The 18,155-nt window shown below is 46.0% G+C and overlaps 1 protein-coding gene and 1 pseudogene across 3 annotated transcripts; one reads left to right on the plus strand and one right to left on the minus strand.

The window, feature by feature from the left end:
- Window positions 1–18,155, minus strand: part of LOC134341527 (zinc finger protein 585A-like) — a 68,854-nt pseudogene that overhangs the window by 17,167 nt on the left and 33,532 nt on the right.
- LOC134341592 (zinc finger protein 214-like) lies at window positions 566–13,553 on the plus strand. Of its 3 annotated transcripts, none has more exons than XM_063039449.1 (2): window positions 566–687; window positions 11,762–13,553. In XM_063039449.1, the coding sequence occupies exon 2, from the start codon at window positions 12,168–12,170 to the stop codon at window positions 12,969–12,971; it is 804 nt and encodes a 267-aa protein (XP_062895519.1). In that variant the 5' UTR covers window positions 566–687; window positions 11,762–12,167; the 3' UTR covers window positions 12,972–13,553. The 3 variants fall into 3 exon arrangements, with proteins under 3 accessions (XP_062895519.1, XP_062895518.1, XP_062895520.1); XM_063039448.1 differs by lacking the exon at window positions 566–687 and adding an exon at window positions 2,027–2,106; XM_063039450.1 differs by lacking the exon at window positions 566–687 and adding an exon at window positions 2,054–2,088.

The following is an 18,155-nucleotide window of genomic DNA, read 5'->3' on the forward strand; positions in this document are numbered from 1 at the left end:
AGTCTCTAGTTGCAGCCGTGTATATAAAACGTGATCTCAGTGGGTGTGTGGCGCACGTTCAGAATGCGAAGGAGACAGACAAACTGAGCCAAGTCACAGACTGATGAAGGGGATGAATGATCGATTTTGATACAGATAGGGAAGCAGAGAGTTTGATATTGTGCCTGATGCCGGAACTGTAGCCAGTTAGAAGATGAAGTGTTTTTCCTCCAAATTGTTTTGAGCTGTGACAGTGTTTTTATCAGAAGGCACCAGGGAGACTAAAATTTTCTGAATTGAAATACTGTCCTTCACCCACTGATATGCTTTGCAAACTTTTAACAATGTAGAAAAGTCAAAGCATTTGTGCATGGGAATGACAAACACAACATCACATTCGTTCCGCTGTATCTGTCAGTTCACCAGCGCTTGAATGCCGCCGATCCTTGAATGTGGAGACGGAGATGCTGGAGAAGACAGCGCCCCACTCGCTACAAGGAGAGCCCGATCACGTGTCCATGTCCGTGATCTGATTGGATACATTGCCATGACGTTGATAGCAGTGTGATGTCATTCACTGGCTCTCATTTTGGAAGGGATTCAGTCGCCATCGCAGATCCACCAACAGCTTCGCACTGGGAAGCGGCCGTTCACCTGCTCCGTGTGTGCGAAGAGACTCATTCAGTTAACCCACCTTGTGATGCTCCGGTGAGTTCACAATAAATAGAGGCCGCATTTCTGTCCGGAGTGAGTAAAGAGTTTTACTCAATCATCCCAGCTGCTGCAACATCAGCAACTTCACATCAGGGAGGAAATTCAAATCAGCTCTGTGTCAAATGATTAACCATCACGGTGACTGAAGGCAGCTGCAGGTTCATGAGGGACTGCTACCGTCAAAATTTGCAGTTCTTGTGGCTGCTCATCGCACCCAGGACTGAACCCTGGTCACTGAGCATTAGGGGAGTCCATTCTGCTGATGTTAAATATTGTGGATCTGTGAAAGATAAATCAGTTCTGTATCAAATCCCGTATCTCGGGTACTTACGGTCTCTGCCACACTCTCAATGTAAACTAGGGAGGCCACTCAGACTATTTGATTCCTGCCCATGTTTCTGTTCCATATCAGTATATCAAAATCTATCCCTGCCGTTTCCCTCTCACTCTCCCTGTGATGACAGGTTGCAACCAGTCACCACTCCGTGGGATAGATTTCCATTGAATTTCACGGAATCATAGAAATCTACATCACGTTACAGGCCCTTCGGCCCACAGTGGTGTGCCGACCATGTACCTTACTCTAGAAACTGCCTAGAATTTCCCTTCTGCATAGCCCTCTATTTTCCTAATCTCCATGTACCTATCTAAGAGTCTCTTAAAATACCCTATTGTATTCGCCTCTACCACGGTTGCTGGCAATGCATTCCACAGACACACCACTCTTTGTTCAGAAAACGTAGCTCTGAAATCTCCTCTGTACCTACTTCCAAGCACCTTAAACCTATGACCCCTCGTGTTTGCTGTTTCAGCCCTGGGAAGAAGGCTCTGGCTATCCACACGACCAGTGCCTCTCATCCTACATGCCTGCATCAATTTCCTGCATGCTTCTTTCCAGGCTGAATAAGAGAGTGAGCGCACTGGGGTTATGACGTTCTTCAGGGCTCTTGCTAAAGTTGGTTAAACTCCTTCTTCCCTCCTCTTTTCAACGTTTTGTGTCATTTTCACTCTTTTCAAAGGACTGCGCTTCAGACAGCTTGGTTGTCCCCCGTGTTTTATATCTGCATTTGTAAGAAGGTTCTACTTTGGCATCAGAAACGCGGAAAGTTCGCTGATATTAAGTGTATTGTTTATGGGAGCTGCTTTGTGCGTTAAAAGAGCTGCTCAGTTATCCACATTTAAAAAAGAAACTGAGGTACGGACGTAAAACCTTTGCTTGCAGAAACTTTTAATGGCACCTTAATTACCCAGAAACCTCAACGTTCCAAATTTCGCTCTCGCTGAAGCATCGATCGAATGCGCAGGCGTCAGGGTTGAGGTTCGTCCCGAATATCACGCATGCGCGCAGTATGCAAATAGTCTCGGGTATCCATAGGCCTCCGGAAATCGGCTCAGGTGAGATATGAGCTGCAGGTAAGAATGAATCCCTGGGCGCGGGTTTTTCAACACCGACTTCTGGGACATTTGCTGTGAACTCTGGACATCGTGACCCGGAATACCGGGATAGTCCTGCTGTCTTCCCTCTCTTTCAGCCCCACGCTCCGAACACGGGCCCCTGATGAGGGAATGGGAGCCGATGGATCTCTCAGACAGAGCTGAGCTCCAGCTAACTAAATGCAAGGATTGGGAACTCGGAGAAAGGGAACAAAATCTTTTACATCAGCAGTTGAGAAAATCACCTTTGTTCTGCCTCCAATCACAAACAAGAGAAAGTCTGCAGATGTCCAGAGTGAATGGGTCAAAACATGTCCTCACGGCGAGAAAGGTCCAGAACAAGAGGAGGTAGAACGAGTAACACACACAAAATGCTGAAGGAACTCAGCATTAGGACTCTTTTCCATAGATGTTGCCTGGCCTGCTGAGTTCCTCCAGCATTTTGTGTGTGTTGCTTGTTCTACCTCCTCTTGTTCTGCACCTTTCTACCCGTGAGGACATGTTTTGACCCATTCTCTCTGGTTACATAATGATACCAAGCACCTTTGCCCTGAACAACAAGTAGCTTTCACATCACAAATGTGCCAGACTCCAGTGAGACAGACTACTGCCCTTCTCTTTGTACTTCATACTTCGTTGTCGCCAGACAATTGATACTAGAACGTACAATCATCACAGCGATATTTGATTCTGCGCTTTCCGCTCCCTGGATTACAAATATTAAATATTAAAAATAGTAAAAATTAGTAAATGTTAAAAATTTAAATTATAAATCATAAATAGAAAATAGAAAAATAGAAAGTAAGGTAGTGCAAAAAAACCGAGAGATAGGTCCGGATATTTGAAGGGTACGGCCCAGATCCGGGTCAGGATCCATTCAGCAGTCTTATCACAGTTGGAAAGAATCTGTTCCCAAATCTGGCCGTATGAGTCTTGAAGCTCCTGAGCCTTCTCCCGGAGGGAAGAGGGACAAAAAGCATGTTGGCTGGGTAGGTCGTGTCCTTGATTATCCTGGCAGCACTGCTCCAACAGAGTGCGGTGTAAAGTGAGCCCAAGGACGGAAGGTTGGTTTGTGTGATGTTCTGCTCCATGTTCACAATCTTCTGCAGCTTCTTTCGGTCTTGGACAGGACAACTTCCATACCAGGTTGTGATGCACCCAAGAAGAGTGCTTTCTACAGTGCATCTATAAAAATTAGTGAGGGTTTTAGGGGACAGGCCAAATTTCTTTAGTTTTCTCAGGAAGTAAAGGTACTGGTGGGCCTTCTTGGCAGTGAACTCTATTTGGTTGGACCAAGTCAGGTCATTTGTGATATTGACCCTGAGGAACTTAAAGCGTTTGACCTGTTCCACTTGCGCACCACTGATGTAAATTGGGTCGTGCGGTCCGCTACTCCTTCTGAAATCAACAACCAATTCCTTCGTCTTGCTGACATTGAGGAATAGGTTATTGTCTTCGCACCATGCCACCAGGTTCTTAATTTTCTCTCTGTACTCAAACTCATCATTACCCGAGATATGGCCTACAATTGTTGTGTCATCAGCAAACCTATATATTGAGTTTGATGGAAACTTGGCTACACAATCATGGGTGTACAGTGAGTACAGCAGGGGGCTGAGTACATAGCTTTGTGGGGCACCGGTGCTCAGAGTGATTGTAGAGGAGAGCCTGTCCCCTATTTTTACAGCCGGGGTCCGGTCTGTGAGGAAGTTGAAGATCCGGCTGCAGATCTGAGTGCAAAGGCCCAGATTCCGGAGTTTAGGAATCAGTTTATTTGGAATGATGGTATTAAAGGCAGAGCTGTAGTCAATGAAAAGGAGCCTTACGTATGCGTCTTTATTCTTCAGGTGTCCTAAGGAGGAATGTAGGTCCAGAGAGATGGCATCTGCCGTTGACCTGTTGCTCTGGTAGGCGAATTGCAAAGTGTCGAGGTTGACCGGTAGGCTGTGGTTGATGTGTGCCATAACCAATCTCTCGAAACACTTCATAGCAATTGATGTCAGAGCCGCAGGTTGATAGTCATTCAGGCAGGCCGCCTTGCTCTTCTTCGGCACTGGGATTATCGTTGCCTTCTTAAAACACCAGGGGATCTTAGACTGAAGCAAGGAGCAGTTGAAGATGTCCGCAAACACTCCAGCTAGCTCGCTTGCACAGCCCCGGAGAACCCATCCTGGGACGCCATCTGGGCCCGTCACCTTCCTTGGATTTATCTCAGGAAGGCCCTTCTGAAGTCCTTCTCGATGCCACCAGGTCTGGTTCATCCGGAGGAAGTGGGACGCTCCTTTTCTGCTCGAATCTTGCATAGAATACATTTAGTTCATCAGGAAGAGAAGCGCCACAGTTATTGATATTCCCAGCCTTTTCTTTGCTCTCAGTGATCTCATTTAGACCCTGCCATAGTCTACTGGCATCCCTCTGGTTAGCCTGGACTTCCAACTTGGCTTGATATTGCCTCTTGGTGCCCTTAATGGCTTTCCGGAGTTCACGCCTGGATTCCGTGTAGCAACCGGTATCCCCGGACCTAAAAGCCACAGCTCTAGCCTTTAAAAGGGACGACCTCATAATTCATCCAAGGTTTCCGGTTAGGGAATACCTGGATCGTCTTGCGAGATAATATCCATTGGCATTGCCATCACTGAGTTCACCACCGTCAGTCACCTGAGAAAATACAACACAGAAACTGGTGTTACCTGTGTGTATTGTGGCGATGCAAAAGTTGCTGGAGAATTTGCAAGTGGGAAGAAGTGGAGTGATAATTGGAAATCTAACTTTTTAAAGCATCATTTAGCAAGAAAATCACATATAGGCGGTGTGCAAAAGCTCTGGTTAGAAAATCCTTCATTACCCGCTATAGGCCTGCTACATAGATTGTGTGAGAATGCAGATGAACGTGATCGAACCCATAGGAGATCAAAGTTCTTATCGACAGTGATTTGCTCACTGTTGAAATGAATACCTCTCTATATAAAGTTCAGTTTACAGATGTTGTCACTGGGCAAGAATTGTACAGCACAAGATTTTTGCACACTCTGGTCATTACAAATTACAGCAGACATTGGTGGGAAGGAGGGGAGACCTCCAATGTCCCTGATACCCTCACATTCCTGACTCCCTATAACCCTGCACGTTAGGGAGTTGGAATTTGAAATGGATGAATTCCAGATCATCCAGGAGTTGGAGGGGGTGATAGATATGACATGAAGAGAGGTGAGTTACACCAGAGGTGTGGGATACAGGAAACTGGGAGAGGGTCAGGAAGGGGAATGAGGTTAAATAGCCACTGCTGAGAACACTTGTGGCCATCCCACACAACAACAGGTAGACCTCCTTAGAAACTGCTGGCAGGGAATTAGCTGGCACAGGAAAGACAAAGGTGTGATAGGGGATTCATTAGTTCGGGGAACAGAACTAGAAGGGGGACTAATATCCTAGTGGTAAGGCTTGCTAGTGCTAGTGGATGTTAAACTAAAGTTGCAGGGCAGATGGGAGCCAGAATGCCAGAACAGATAGTGGAGTCATTGAATTGAATTGACTTTATTACTTACATCCTTCATGTACATGTGGAGTAGAAATCTTTATGTTCCGTCTCCATCTAAATGTGCAATTTATAGTAATTTATAATAAACAGTATTTAAAACAGGACAGTCAGTATAATATAGAAATACAATTGTATCAGCATAAATATATCAGTCTGATGACCTGGTGGAAGGAGCTGTCCCAGAGCCTGTTGATCCTGGCTTTCATGCTGTGGTACCGTTTCCCAGATGGTAGAAGCTGGAACAGTTTGTGGCTGGGCAGACTCGGGGCTTCGGTGATCCTTCAGGCCCTTTTTACACACCCGTCATTGTAAATGTCCTGAATAGTGGAAAATTCACATCTACAGATGCGCTGGGCTGCCCGCACCACTCTCTGCAGGTTCCTGCGATTGTGGGAAGATACAGTTCCCATACCAGGCAGTGATGCAGCCACTCAGGATGCTGTCAATTGTGTCCCTGTTGATAGTTCTTGGAATTTGGGGGCACATTCCAAACTTTTTCAACCATCTGAGTTGAAAGAGGTACTGTTGTGCTTTTTTCACCACACAGACAGTATGTACAGACCACGTGAGATCCTTGGTGATGTGGATGCTGAGGAGCTCAAAGCTGTTCACCCTCTCATCCCCAGATGCATCGATGTCAATGAGGGTTAGCCTGTCTCCATTCCTTCTGTAATACACAACCCATCTCCATTTCTTCTGTAATCCACAACCAGCTCCTTTTATTCTGTGACATTGAGGAAGTGGTTGTTTTCTTGACACCAGTCAGATGTTGTTCAGACTTCAGACAAAGTCAGCAATCAAAAGGTTGAGCATGGTGCGGTGAATGTGCTGAGCTGTGTAAATCAAATGCAAGAAGCATGGTAGGAAAGCCAGATGAGCTCAGTGCATTGAATGGTGATATTGTTACCATTACTGGGAGTTAGTTGCACCCAACAGTCTGAGGGATTGAGAGGAACACAATTACAGAGAGGTCACAGACTATGCCGAGAAACAAAGGTTGTTAACTTTCCATATATTGACTGGGACTCCCATACTGTAAAAGGACGAGATGGGGTAGAGTTCGTCAAATGTGCCCTCAATTAATAGAATTCCTGACATGGACGTGTGCAATAAGCTGTTAGGAAATGATCCAGGGCTAGTGACAGAAATTAGTGTATGGGAACACTTTGTACCTAGTGATCACAAAGCCATGAGATTCCAAGTAGATATGGAAAAAGAAAGATCTGGACCATGGGTTGAGATTCTAAATTGGAGAAAGGTCAATGTTGATGGTATCAGGAAGGATCTAACAACAGTGGATTGGGACAAGCTGTTTTCTGGCAAAGGAGTACTTGGTAGGTGGGAGGCCTTCAGAAGTTAATTTTTGAGGGTGTAGAGTTTGTATGTGCCTGTCAAAATAGAAGTTGAAAAGTAACTGGTGCAGGGAACCTTCCTTTTCCAGAGATATTGAGGCCCCGGATATCTTGTTCCTCTAAGTGCCTCAGGCTGCTGGGTGCAACCAAGACTCATTAATGACTACAATATCATAATTCCGTGCCCTGAGCTCATCCGTTTTCTTTTGTTTTGTTGTCTTCTGTTGGTTTCTAAAAGCTTTCCAATGGTTTTTATGCTATGATTTGCCTTCTCTTTGGCTTTTATGTTGGCTATGGTTTCTCATTTCAGCCACGGTTGTGTCCTCCTGCCTTTCCAATGCTTCCACTTTGGGATGTATCGATCACTAAGCTCCCGAATTGCTCCCAGGAACTCCAGCCATTGCTGCTCCGTTGTCACTCCTACCTTAACCCTTCCAAACAAGTCTGGCCAGCTTTTCTACAATAGAAACAGGAAGAAGTTCAGTACAGAAACATGTCATTAGGCCCATCTAGTAAATGCTGAAAAACCTTTTAAGCTGACAAATGCAAAGACCTGCACCAGGACCAAAGCCCTCCATACCCCTACCATCCAGGTACCTATCCAAACTTCTCTTAAATGGTGAAATCGAGCTGGCATGAACCGCTTGTGCAGGCATCTCATTCCACACTGTCACAACCATTTCAGTGAAGAGGTTTTCCACAGGTTCCCTTAAATTTTCGTTAAATGTGGGAGGCACTTACCCATGAACTTTGGTTACAGTCCCACCCAACCTCAATGGAAAAAGCTGCTTGCATTTACCCTATCTATACCCTCATAATTGTGTATACTTCGAACAAATCTTCAAAGCAATGTATGATTTCCTTGTTTATGTTTAGAGCCCATTTTAGGTGTATAAGATGAGGGGCATTGATCATGTGGATAGCCAGAGGTTTTTTCCCAGAGCTGAAATGGCTAACACGAGGGGGCACAGGTGCTTGAAAATAGGTACCAAGGGGAAGTCAGGGGTAAGTTTCTGACAGAGTAGCTTGTGTGTGGATTGCACTGCCAGCAGTGGTGGTGGAAGCGGATATAATAGGGTCTTTTAAGAGCCTCTTAGATAGGTACATGGAGCTTAGGAAATTAGAGGGCTATATGCTAGGGGAAATTCTAGGCAGTTTCTTGAGGAGGTATCATGATTGACACAACACTGTGGGCCGAAGGGCCTGTAATGTGCTGTAGGTTTCTATGTTCTACGTTAAACAGCGGAACGACATTGACTGTTCTTTTCAATCCTCTGGTACCTCCCCCTGTCACTAAGGATGACTTATTTATCTCCACTAGGGACCCAACAACTTCTGCACTTACCTCCCGTAGCATCTGAGGGAGCACCCTGTCATGTCCTGGAGATTTATCTACCCTAATCTGCCTCAGGATAGCAAACATCTCCTCTTCTTTAATCTGCACAGGGTCCACGATTTTAATGCCGCTTTCTAACACTTCCATGGACTCTGATCATATCCTGAGTAAATAAAGATGAAAAAAAATTAAGATCTTCCCGACCTGCTTTGTTTCCACACATGAATTGCAATTCTGGTCTTCCAGAGGACCAACTTTGCCCCTTGCAATCCTTTTGCTCTTAATCTGTCCATTAGGATAATGCTTCATCTTCTCTGCGAGGGCAACCTCATGCCTTCTTTTAGCCATCTTGATTTATTTCTCATGTGTTTTCTTGCATTTCTTACACTCCACTTACATTACAAGAACCTGCCTGCCTATCCCTGTTCTGCAACTCCATTTTGTGCTTCACCAGGGTCTCAATATCTCTTGAAAATCAAGGTTCCCTACAGTTTCTATCTTTACCTTTTATTCTGACAAACACATACCCACTTTGTACTCTCAAAATTTTGCTTTAAAGGCTTCAATTTACCAAGCACACCTTTGCCATAAAGCAGCCTGTCCCAGTCCACAGTTGCCAGATCCTAGTGTCATAATTCCAGGTGTTGATCCATGCCCTGAACACATCCGCCTTTCCTACGCTGCTCCTTGTATTGAAATATACAGGGTTCAGCATATTCACTGCACCATGCTCAACTTTTTCATTCCTGGCTTTGTCTGAGGACTGAACAACATCTGTCTCCACAACCCCTCCACTATCTGTTCTGTTATTCAGACTCCCATTCCCCCTGCAACTTCAGTTTAACCCCCTTACCCCCACCTCCCACCACGCAGCTCTATAACCCCTTTGGCTGTCATCTCCCAGATCAATAAAAAGGAGGTGCATACCAGGTACAGGCAGATAGGAACAAATGGGGTACTTAAGAAGTACAGGAAATTCAAGTGAACACTTATGAAAGAAATAAAAGAAGGCATGAGGTTGCCCCAGCAGACAAGGTGAAGGAGAATCCTCAGGGACTCTGCAGATATGTTAAGAGCAAAAAGATTGCAAGGGAAAAATTAATCCTCTGGAAGATCAGAAAGGTAATCCATACAAGGACACAAAATATATGGGGGAGGTTTTACTGTATTTATTCCAGAGAGGGACACAGTCATTAGAAGTGAGGCAAAGCAGGACCCTTTGTGGACCCTGTACAGATTACAGAGGTGGAGGTGTTTGCTGTCTGAAGGCAAATTAGCATGGATTCTCAGGGCCTGAGAATTTGTTCCCTGGGACCTACTGGAAGACAAGTGCAGAAATTGTCGGGGCCCATTCACAGATATTTAAATCATCCTTAGTGACAGGAGAGGTACTGGCGGATTGGAGGGCAACCAATTTTGTTCCGCTGTTCAAGAAATGCTCTAAAAATAAACTAGGAAGTTACACACTGGTGAGCCTGACATCAGTAGTGGGAAAGTTATTGGAACATATGTGCAGGAACCGGATATGTAAGTATTTGGATAGATGTGGACTGATTAAGGATAGGCAGCATGGCTTTGTGCACAGTAGGTCATGTCCAGCCAACCTTATTGAGACTCTCAAGGAAGTTGTCAGGAAAGTGGATGAAAGTAATGCGGTGGATGTTGTCTACATGGACATTAGCAAAGCATTTGACAAAGTCTCATATGGGAGGTTGGTCAAGAAGGTTCAGTCACTCAGCATTCAAGATGAGATAGTAAATTGGATGAGACACTGTCTTTAAGAGATGCCAGACTGTGGTAGCAGATGGTTGCCTCTCTGACTGGAGACCTGTGACTAGTGGTGTGCCACAGGGATCAGTGCTGGATCTGTTGTTGTTTGTCATCTATATCAGTAATCTGGATGATAGTGTGGTTAACTGGATCAACAAATTTGTGGCTGACACCAAGATTGGTGGTGTCGTGGACAGTGAGAAAGACTATCATGGCTTGCAGTGAGATCTGGACCAGCTGGGAAAATGGTTTGAGAAATGGGAAATGGAATTTAATGCGGACAATTGCAAGGTGTTGCATTTTGGTAGGACCTTGATCTTACACAGTGTCTGGTCGGGCACTGAGGAGAGCTGTAGAAGGAAGGGATCTGGGAATACAGGTCGATAATTCACTGAAAGTGGTGTCACAGTTAGATAGGGACGGAAAGAAAGATTTTGGCACGTTGGCCTTCATAAACCAAAGTACTGAGTACAGGAGATGGATGTTTTGTTCACGTTGTACAAGACATTGGTGAGGCCTAATTTGGAGTATTGTTGCAGTTTTGGTCACCAACCTGCAGGAAAGATGCAAAAGAGGTTGAAAAAATTCAGAAAAAATTCACAAGGATGTTGCCAGGTCTGGAGGACTTGGGTCATAAGGAAACATTGAACAGGTCAGGGCTTTATTCCTTGGAATGTAGAAGATTAAGGGGAGATTTGATGGAGGTATACCACAGTTATGAGGGGTATAGACAGGGTAAATGAAAGCTAGCTTTTACCACTGATATTGGGTGGGACTACAACCAGAGGCCATGTGTTAAGGGTGAAAGGTGAAATGTTAGGGGGAACATGAGGGGAAACTTCTTCACACGGATGGTCATCCGGGTGTGGAGTGAGCAGCCAGCACAAGTGGTGCCTGCGAGCTCAATTTCAACATTTACGAGGTTCGTATCGGTACCTGGATGGTAGGGGTATGGGAGTAGAAAGTTTGAATAGCTCGGCACCAGCTAGATGGGCCAGGCATGTTTCTGTGTTGTTCTTTTCTATGACTGTGAGAAGAATCTTGAATAATACTGATATTCACTCTCAAAGTTGCTGGTGAACGCAGCAGACCAGGCAGCATCTCTAGGAAGAGGTACAGTCGATGTTTTGGGCTGAGACCCTTCGTCTGGAGAATTCCTCGTGTTTGTGCTGATATTCACTGTAATTCCATTTAACAGCTGTGCAGACCAACCATACATCTCAGTAGGAGATATTTACATGGCGTTAAAACTGTGGCACTTTAATTTAACAGTACATAAAAGAAAATCCCAGCTGCACAAAGGCTATTTGTGTGAGAGTGTTTCAGTTACTGTGGGCCCAGGCACTCATGCAGCTCAGTGGGAACAGGGAATAATACCAATGGAGAGAGTCAAACTGAGCCAGGTCACAGATTGGAGACAGCAGAAATGCCCCATTCTTATAGAGACAGAAAAAGCATCAGAGAGTTTGTTGGTCATCCCAGATACCAGCACAGTGCCCAGTTAGAAGATTATTTCTCTCTCCAACATGGGTTGAACTTCACTGTAACAGTGTGATGTCAGATCACACATTGGCAAATCAAATGATCTCTTCTGAAATGTCCTTCACCCATTGATGGATTCTGTAAATCTTTTTACAGGTTAAGAATGACAAGGAATTTGTCTACAGGAATCTCAAACACAACACGCCAGTTTTGCTGTCTCTGTGCAGATATTTAAGAAGTGGAGCAAGGGATTCACTCGATCATCCTTCCTGCTCAGACCGTGGGGAGGGATTCACTCGATCATCTGACCGACTGGTACGCCCGTCATTTTACACAGGAGAGATCCCATTCATCTGCTCAGACAGTGGGTTGGATTGACTCGATCATTTGAACTGAAGGTACATCAGCAAGTTCACACTGGGCAAGGCTGTTCATCTGTTCTGTGTGTGAGAAGGGATTCAGTCGGTCTTCCCACCTGTGGACGCACCAGTCAGTTCACACTGGGCAGAGGCTGGTCATCTGCTGAATTTGTGGGGAAGGATTCACTCGGTCATCTGACATAATGGCTCACCAGCAAGTTCACACTGGGGAGCGGCCGTTCACCTGCTCATCGTGTGGGAAGCGATTCACTCGGTCAGCTAAACTGAAGGTACATCAGCGAGTTCACACCGGGGAGCGGCCGTTCACGTGCTTATTGTGTGGGAAGGGATTCACTCAGTCATCCACCCTAGTGCTGCACCAGCGAATTCACACTGGAGAGAGGCCATTCACCTGCTTAGACTGCGGGAAGGGATTCACTCAGTCATCCACCCTACTGGCACACCAGTCAGTTCACACTGGGGAGAGGCCGTTCACCTGCTCAGTGTGTGGGAAGGGATTTACTCAGTCATCCACCCTAATGGTGCACCAGCGAGTTCACACTGGGGAGAGGCCATTCACCTGCTCAAACTGTGCGGAGACATTCACTCGGTCATCCAACCTACAGAGACACCAGCGAGTTCATACGGGGGAGAAGCCATTCACTTGCTCAGTCTGTGGGAAGAGATTCACTCGGTCATCCAACCTACAGAGACACCAGCGAGTTCACACTGGGGAGAGGCCATTCACTTGCTCAAACTGTGGGAAGGGATTCACATCGTCATCTAAACTGAAGGTACATCAGCGAGTTCACACTGGAGAGAGGCCGTTCACCTGCTCAGATTGTGGGAAGGAATTCACTCAATCATCCCACCTACAGAGTCACCAGCGAGTTCACACTGGGGAGAAGCCGTTCACCTGCTCAGACTGTGGAAAGGGATTCACTCGGTCATCCTCCCTCTCGGCACACCAGTCAGTTCACACTGGGGAGAAGCAATTCATCTGTTGAGACTGGGAAGGGATTCACTCGGTCATCTGTTCTACAGAGACACCAGCGAGTTCACACTGTGGATAACCCGTTCACCCGTCAGACTGTGGGAAAGGATTCCCTCACTCTTCCACCCAACAGATGAGATGTTGAAGGATAATTTGTCCTGTTAACTTGCTGGAAATTAGATGCTCTCAGGTGATTAAGTGGTCTTTGTCAAGTACTATTGAGATTTTAAAGGGTTAATTTGTGCTGATGACATGCAAGAATTTTGATACTAATGACACACATAGTACTTGGATGGATGACCTTTGCTTCTGCTTTAGGCGCTAAAGTATTCTTTGTCTCATACTATTAGTGTTGCCAGGCACGTGACTGTGGGTGTAGCTAAAATTTGTATCTTGCATACGTGACCAACTGTGGTGTAAAACCCTATAAAAGGGGAGGACTGTTCCCCTGTTCGAAGAGCATCGCTTGACAGGGCTCTGCAAGTACTGCGAAGTTTGTTAAGTGATCCTCCAAAAAGCTTGTACTTGCTTAAATAAAGAACCGTGGCTATCCACAGAAGTTGGCATATTGCATTTGTATCAACTGTGTAAGAATCTCAAGAAAACAAACCAACATGACATGTGGCGACGAGGATGGGATTATAACATAAACAGAACTCCTAGGCAGAATGAATAAGTGATCAGTTGTGTGACGGTGACGTGAGACGGATGGGCCCACAAGGTAAGATTTACCTTGATCTCTCTCATTAACCTATCACTCAGTCGACCCCTCGTCCCATAGAGCTCTGTAGTGACGGAATCCCTGGGATACCTTACGCACTTGTACGCCAATGGATTCGTCTCAGCAAGGTTTGAGTCCCCCGGAGTTCAGAGGTTAGAGTCCTCAGAGCTGTAAGTTTTCGGAAAAGGAGGTTAGAGTCATCGGATAGTGGGGTTTGAGTCCCCGAAAATAAGGTTAATTACAGTGTCCGTTTCAACCACCCTGCCTCAGACCGGTTGTTAAGACGGGAAGTCCCCCACGCAAAGGTCAGGACCCTGAAGTGTGTGTGGAGAGCAAAGACACTGGGCTAGTGCATAGAGATAAGTGAAGGAGTTGGCACTTTAAGACTGGGACAGACATTGGATAAGCCGGGAGTCGGAACCCTTTTGTATCGGTTATGTTGGGATAACCCCAAAGCTGAGGAACGGTTCAGATGCCTGTCGCCATGCTGAAATTAAAACATTGAGAAATGAAATTTTCCCAATACAGGGAACTTAGGATTTAAATAAATGTATAAAAGCAGAAGAGGCAATTTGGAAATGTAACACAGGGACTAAATGGAAAACTTTAATATCCACGTGGAGGAAGTAACAAATAAATCTATGCAGACCAGCTGGGAGAATAACACACGTCGGAGAGGGATAAGCTCATGTGATCTAAGCCAGGATTCCCCAATTAGTTTTCCACGAGGGCCAAATTATGTCAAACATGCCAAGCCAAGGACCATAACGTCCAGGGTTTTTTTTTCATTGCGCCAGTAAGTTGTTTTATGAGCAGGTGTTGTTGTTGTTGCTATTATCATTAATAGTATGTTATTATTATTTTTATTAGTAGTAGTAATAATAATATAGGCCTGGGATTCTGAAAGCCTGAGTTGTGGGTCACTCAAGAAAAAAATGCACTCTTGAAACAAAATAAGTCCAAAACCAACCATTTAGTTATAACTGTAGCTCTCGCAGCTGTCAGCTGTCACATTGAGATGCCACAATGGGGGCGCTGGTAGCGGACCCAAATACAAGACACAGACACTGAAGTACCAGAACAGGACAAGGATGCAGGACCTGGGCTAAGACATGGACAAGAAACAGGGAAACCGGACAAGGAACTATGAACTAGGAGCCTGGGCTAGGGAGAGCGGGACCACGACTAGAAACTATGGACTAGGAGACAAGGCCTGGACTCCGAGCCAGAGACTGGACAAGGACCCAGAACCTGAGTCTTGCCTCGGGCTCGGACCCCAGAACCAGGCAAGGACATGACGTGGCTACCAGACAGGATGTGGCTGGGGTCTTGGCTCTTGACGCTTGAGCCTGGGGTCTTGGCTCTTGAACTTGGAGACAGGCTGGGGTCTTGGCTCTTGACTTGGAGACAGGCTGGGGTCTTGGCTCTTGACTTGGAGACAGGCTGGGGTCTTGGCTCTTGAACTTGGAGACAGGTTGGGGTCTTGGGTCACGAGGCTGCAGGCAGGGGTCTTGGGACTTGGAATGCGGAAGCTGATATCTCGGAGGCTGGAGCTTGGAGACAGACTGGGAAATGTGCATCAACATAGAGCAGGGAGTTATCCTTCGAAAAGGTGGGACTTATCTTTAACACGACACCAACATGAGAGAAGACAGTACATAGACATAGAACCGGGATTATACTTAGACAAGCCGGGAATCAACCTCTCCACACCAAGGTGGGACAGGACCATCCGTCGGGTAACGGCAGAACTACTGGACTTACCCAACAGAGGCAAAGACAAAACAAGACAGGTCCCCCAATCAGGGCAACAGCAGAACGTCCCGACTTACCCCATGGAGGCGAGGACAAGACAAGACATGACATCCCCCTGCAGGGCAATGGCAGAACGGCCTGACTTACCCCACGGAGGCGAGGACAAGAAGAGACAAACACCAAAGAACGACAGACAGTTCCATCTCTGCATCGGGGTTGCTCCGAGTAGCAGTTACGGCCAGCAAACTCGGCTGGCTACGGAAACAGCCGGATCTCTATCTAGCTCGGAGTGACTGACGGCCACTCGGCTGGCTCAGGAAACGGCCGAATCCATACTGCAAAGACAGCTCCGACTACTGACAGCAAGGCTCAATGAGGGGATGGTTCCCCAATCGCGGCCTAAAGATGGCAAGTGGCCGCTCCAGCCTTCCATCGGCAGGTTGCTCCCAGGGGATCTTGACAAGACAAATCAGCAGCCCACACTCAACCCCAAGGCTACTTATATTCCAAGACCCAAGTTGAGAATCAGGTGCCTATGAATAATTCAACCAAAGGAAGGGACAGCTGGAAGACCCAGAGTCCCGAGTCCACGGACCGGACCGTGAACCAGAATGCGAACTTCACGGACTGGACCATAACATGAGACCTCATCTGGGAGTTAAAATACACACACACACACACACACACACACACACACACACACACACACACACACACACACACACAGTAGTCTTCACCACTTCTCTTCCATACAAAGAACACTTCTTCCACACGGAGTTTTAGTAGTGCTGCCTTTTCCACTGTTTCTCTTCTCTCATTCAATTTAAAATAAGAAATAGATTAAGCTATGTAGCATTTGAAGTATGAAGTGTAGGTATAAATGAAATTATCAGTATTATTGTTGTTGTAATATTATACTGCAATAAGATTGACAAATGGAGAAAATAAATTGATTCACTCACCAATCAGTGAGAGAAGTGACAGTGACGGGATGAGGCAATCCTTCTGATGTCGGGCCTGTATTCTGTTGTGGGAATCTTGAGGCACTGGCCGAGATGTGCATTGGAGAGTCTGTTTCTGTCCTGGTTCTTGATAGAGTTCTTTGAAGAAAATGATGACTCACATATGTACACTCCTCCGCTAAAACCTCGACTCTTCTCGTTGCCATGTTAGCTGACAATGGCACCGTCTTTAATAGCTCCACAACTGTTTTCTTGGTTTTCTCATCATGACTTAAGACTTCGCCAAGTGTATCAATTGCACATGTTTTAATCAACTCGGCATCAGCGAATCTTAGCTTTGGCAAGATTCCATGACACATGCAATGATGCAGCTGTTGTGCTCTCTTGTGCAGATGTTGACTTATAGCTAATAGAAATGGAGTGCTTTATGATGTTATTATATTTGCGATTTTTTGTTAGCGTTGATCTGATTTTGCAGGGTATTTGGCATTGAAACTGGCAGCATGCGTAGTGTTGAAGTGCCGCTTTAGATTTTCTGTTTTGCAGACAGCCACGGCAGCGGCAGATCTACTGACCATCGTGCTTGCGGTGATATTGTGGTGGTTCAGTTATTATTACCTGCCCGGGACTTTCCTGGACATCACCCCCGTGTGCAGTGTGATCTCTGTCCTGGGAGAGGCAGTCACAGAAATTTCTGTCTGGTTCACCGTCACTTTTACTTTTGATCGGTTTGTCGCCATTTGTTGCCAGAAGCGGAAAATAAAATATTGCACCGGGAAAACTGCAGCTGTGGTTCTGACAACAACGGCGTTCTGCTCTGCTTTAATAATGTGCCCTTCTTCTTTATATATCATCCTGTGGAAGTGGTTGACAATATACCCTGGGACTGTATTGAAATACCGCGCTACTATACGGATCCCGGGTGGGTGGGATATGACCAGCTTTCTACCGTCCTCACGCCATCACTCCCGTTCGTGTTAATACTACTGTTCAACGCTCTGACAGTCAGACACATTTTAGTGACTAGTCGCATCCGTAAGGGGCTGAGGGGTCAGAGCAAGGCAGAGAACCGCAGTGACCCGGAGATGGAGAGCAGGAGGAGGTCTGTGATCTTACTTCTCACCATCTCCGGAAGCTTCATTATCCTGTGGTCGGTAAGTGTTGCCGAATTCCTTTATAACACCATCGCCGGACTGGATCCAAGTGTAAGGCGTTTCTTCTTTGTTATGTTATAATTGAAATGGCTTTTTTATTATGTTAACTGCTGAGAAAGTCCTCCCGCTACCAGTTTGTTTGGATTATGTTACAGATAAGAGGGTGAGCAAACCAATTGGGATAGATGTTATTCTTTCTGTGTGTCTGTAAGTTATTGTGATGCGCGGGTTTTTGGGAGAAGGCGGGAGAGAGAGACAGAGGATGGACAAGGTGCTGTGAGTCCGCTAACAGGGTCGGACCCCGCGCAGGAGTCCGAGGTCCAGGGTGTTCAGCGAGGAGAGGAGACGGACTCGTGTGGCACGTCTGGTCGACCATTGTTGTTGGTCCCAGCCGGCAGGTCGAGGTGGTCCGAGGGAAGACGCAGGGTGAAGAAGGAGCGTCCTGAGCTCCAACTGTTTGTGCACGAAGAGATAGAACTTTGATGGGTGTGGCGCCTTTTATTTTCCTTTTATATTTTATTCTTCATTAATTATATAGTTCCAGTAATATCTATAAAAATGTAATTCATTTAATCGTATCTGGTGTACTGTCTGTCATTTGGGCG

The sequence above is a fragment of the Mobula hypostoma genome, unplaced genomic scaffold (genome assembly GCF_963921235.1).
Source record: "Mobula hypostoma unplaced genomic scaffold, sMobHyp1.1 scaffold_36, whole genome shotgun sequence".
Lineage (NCBI taxonomy): Eukaryota > Metazoa > Chordata > Chondrichthyes > Myliobatiformes > Myliobatidae > Mobula > Mobula hypostoma.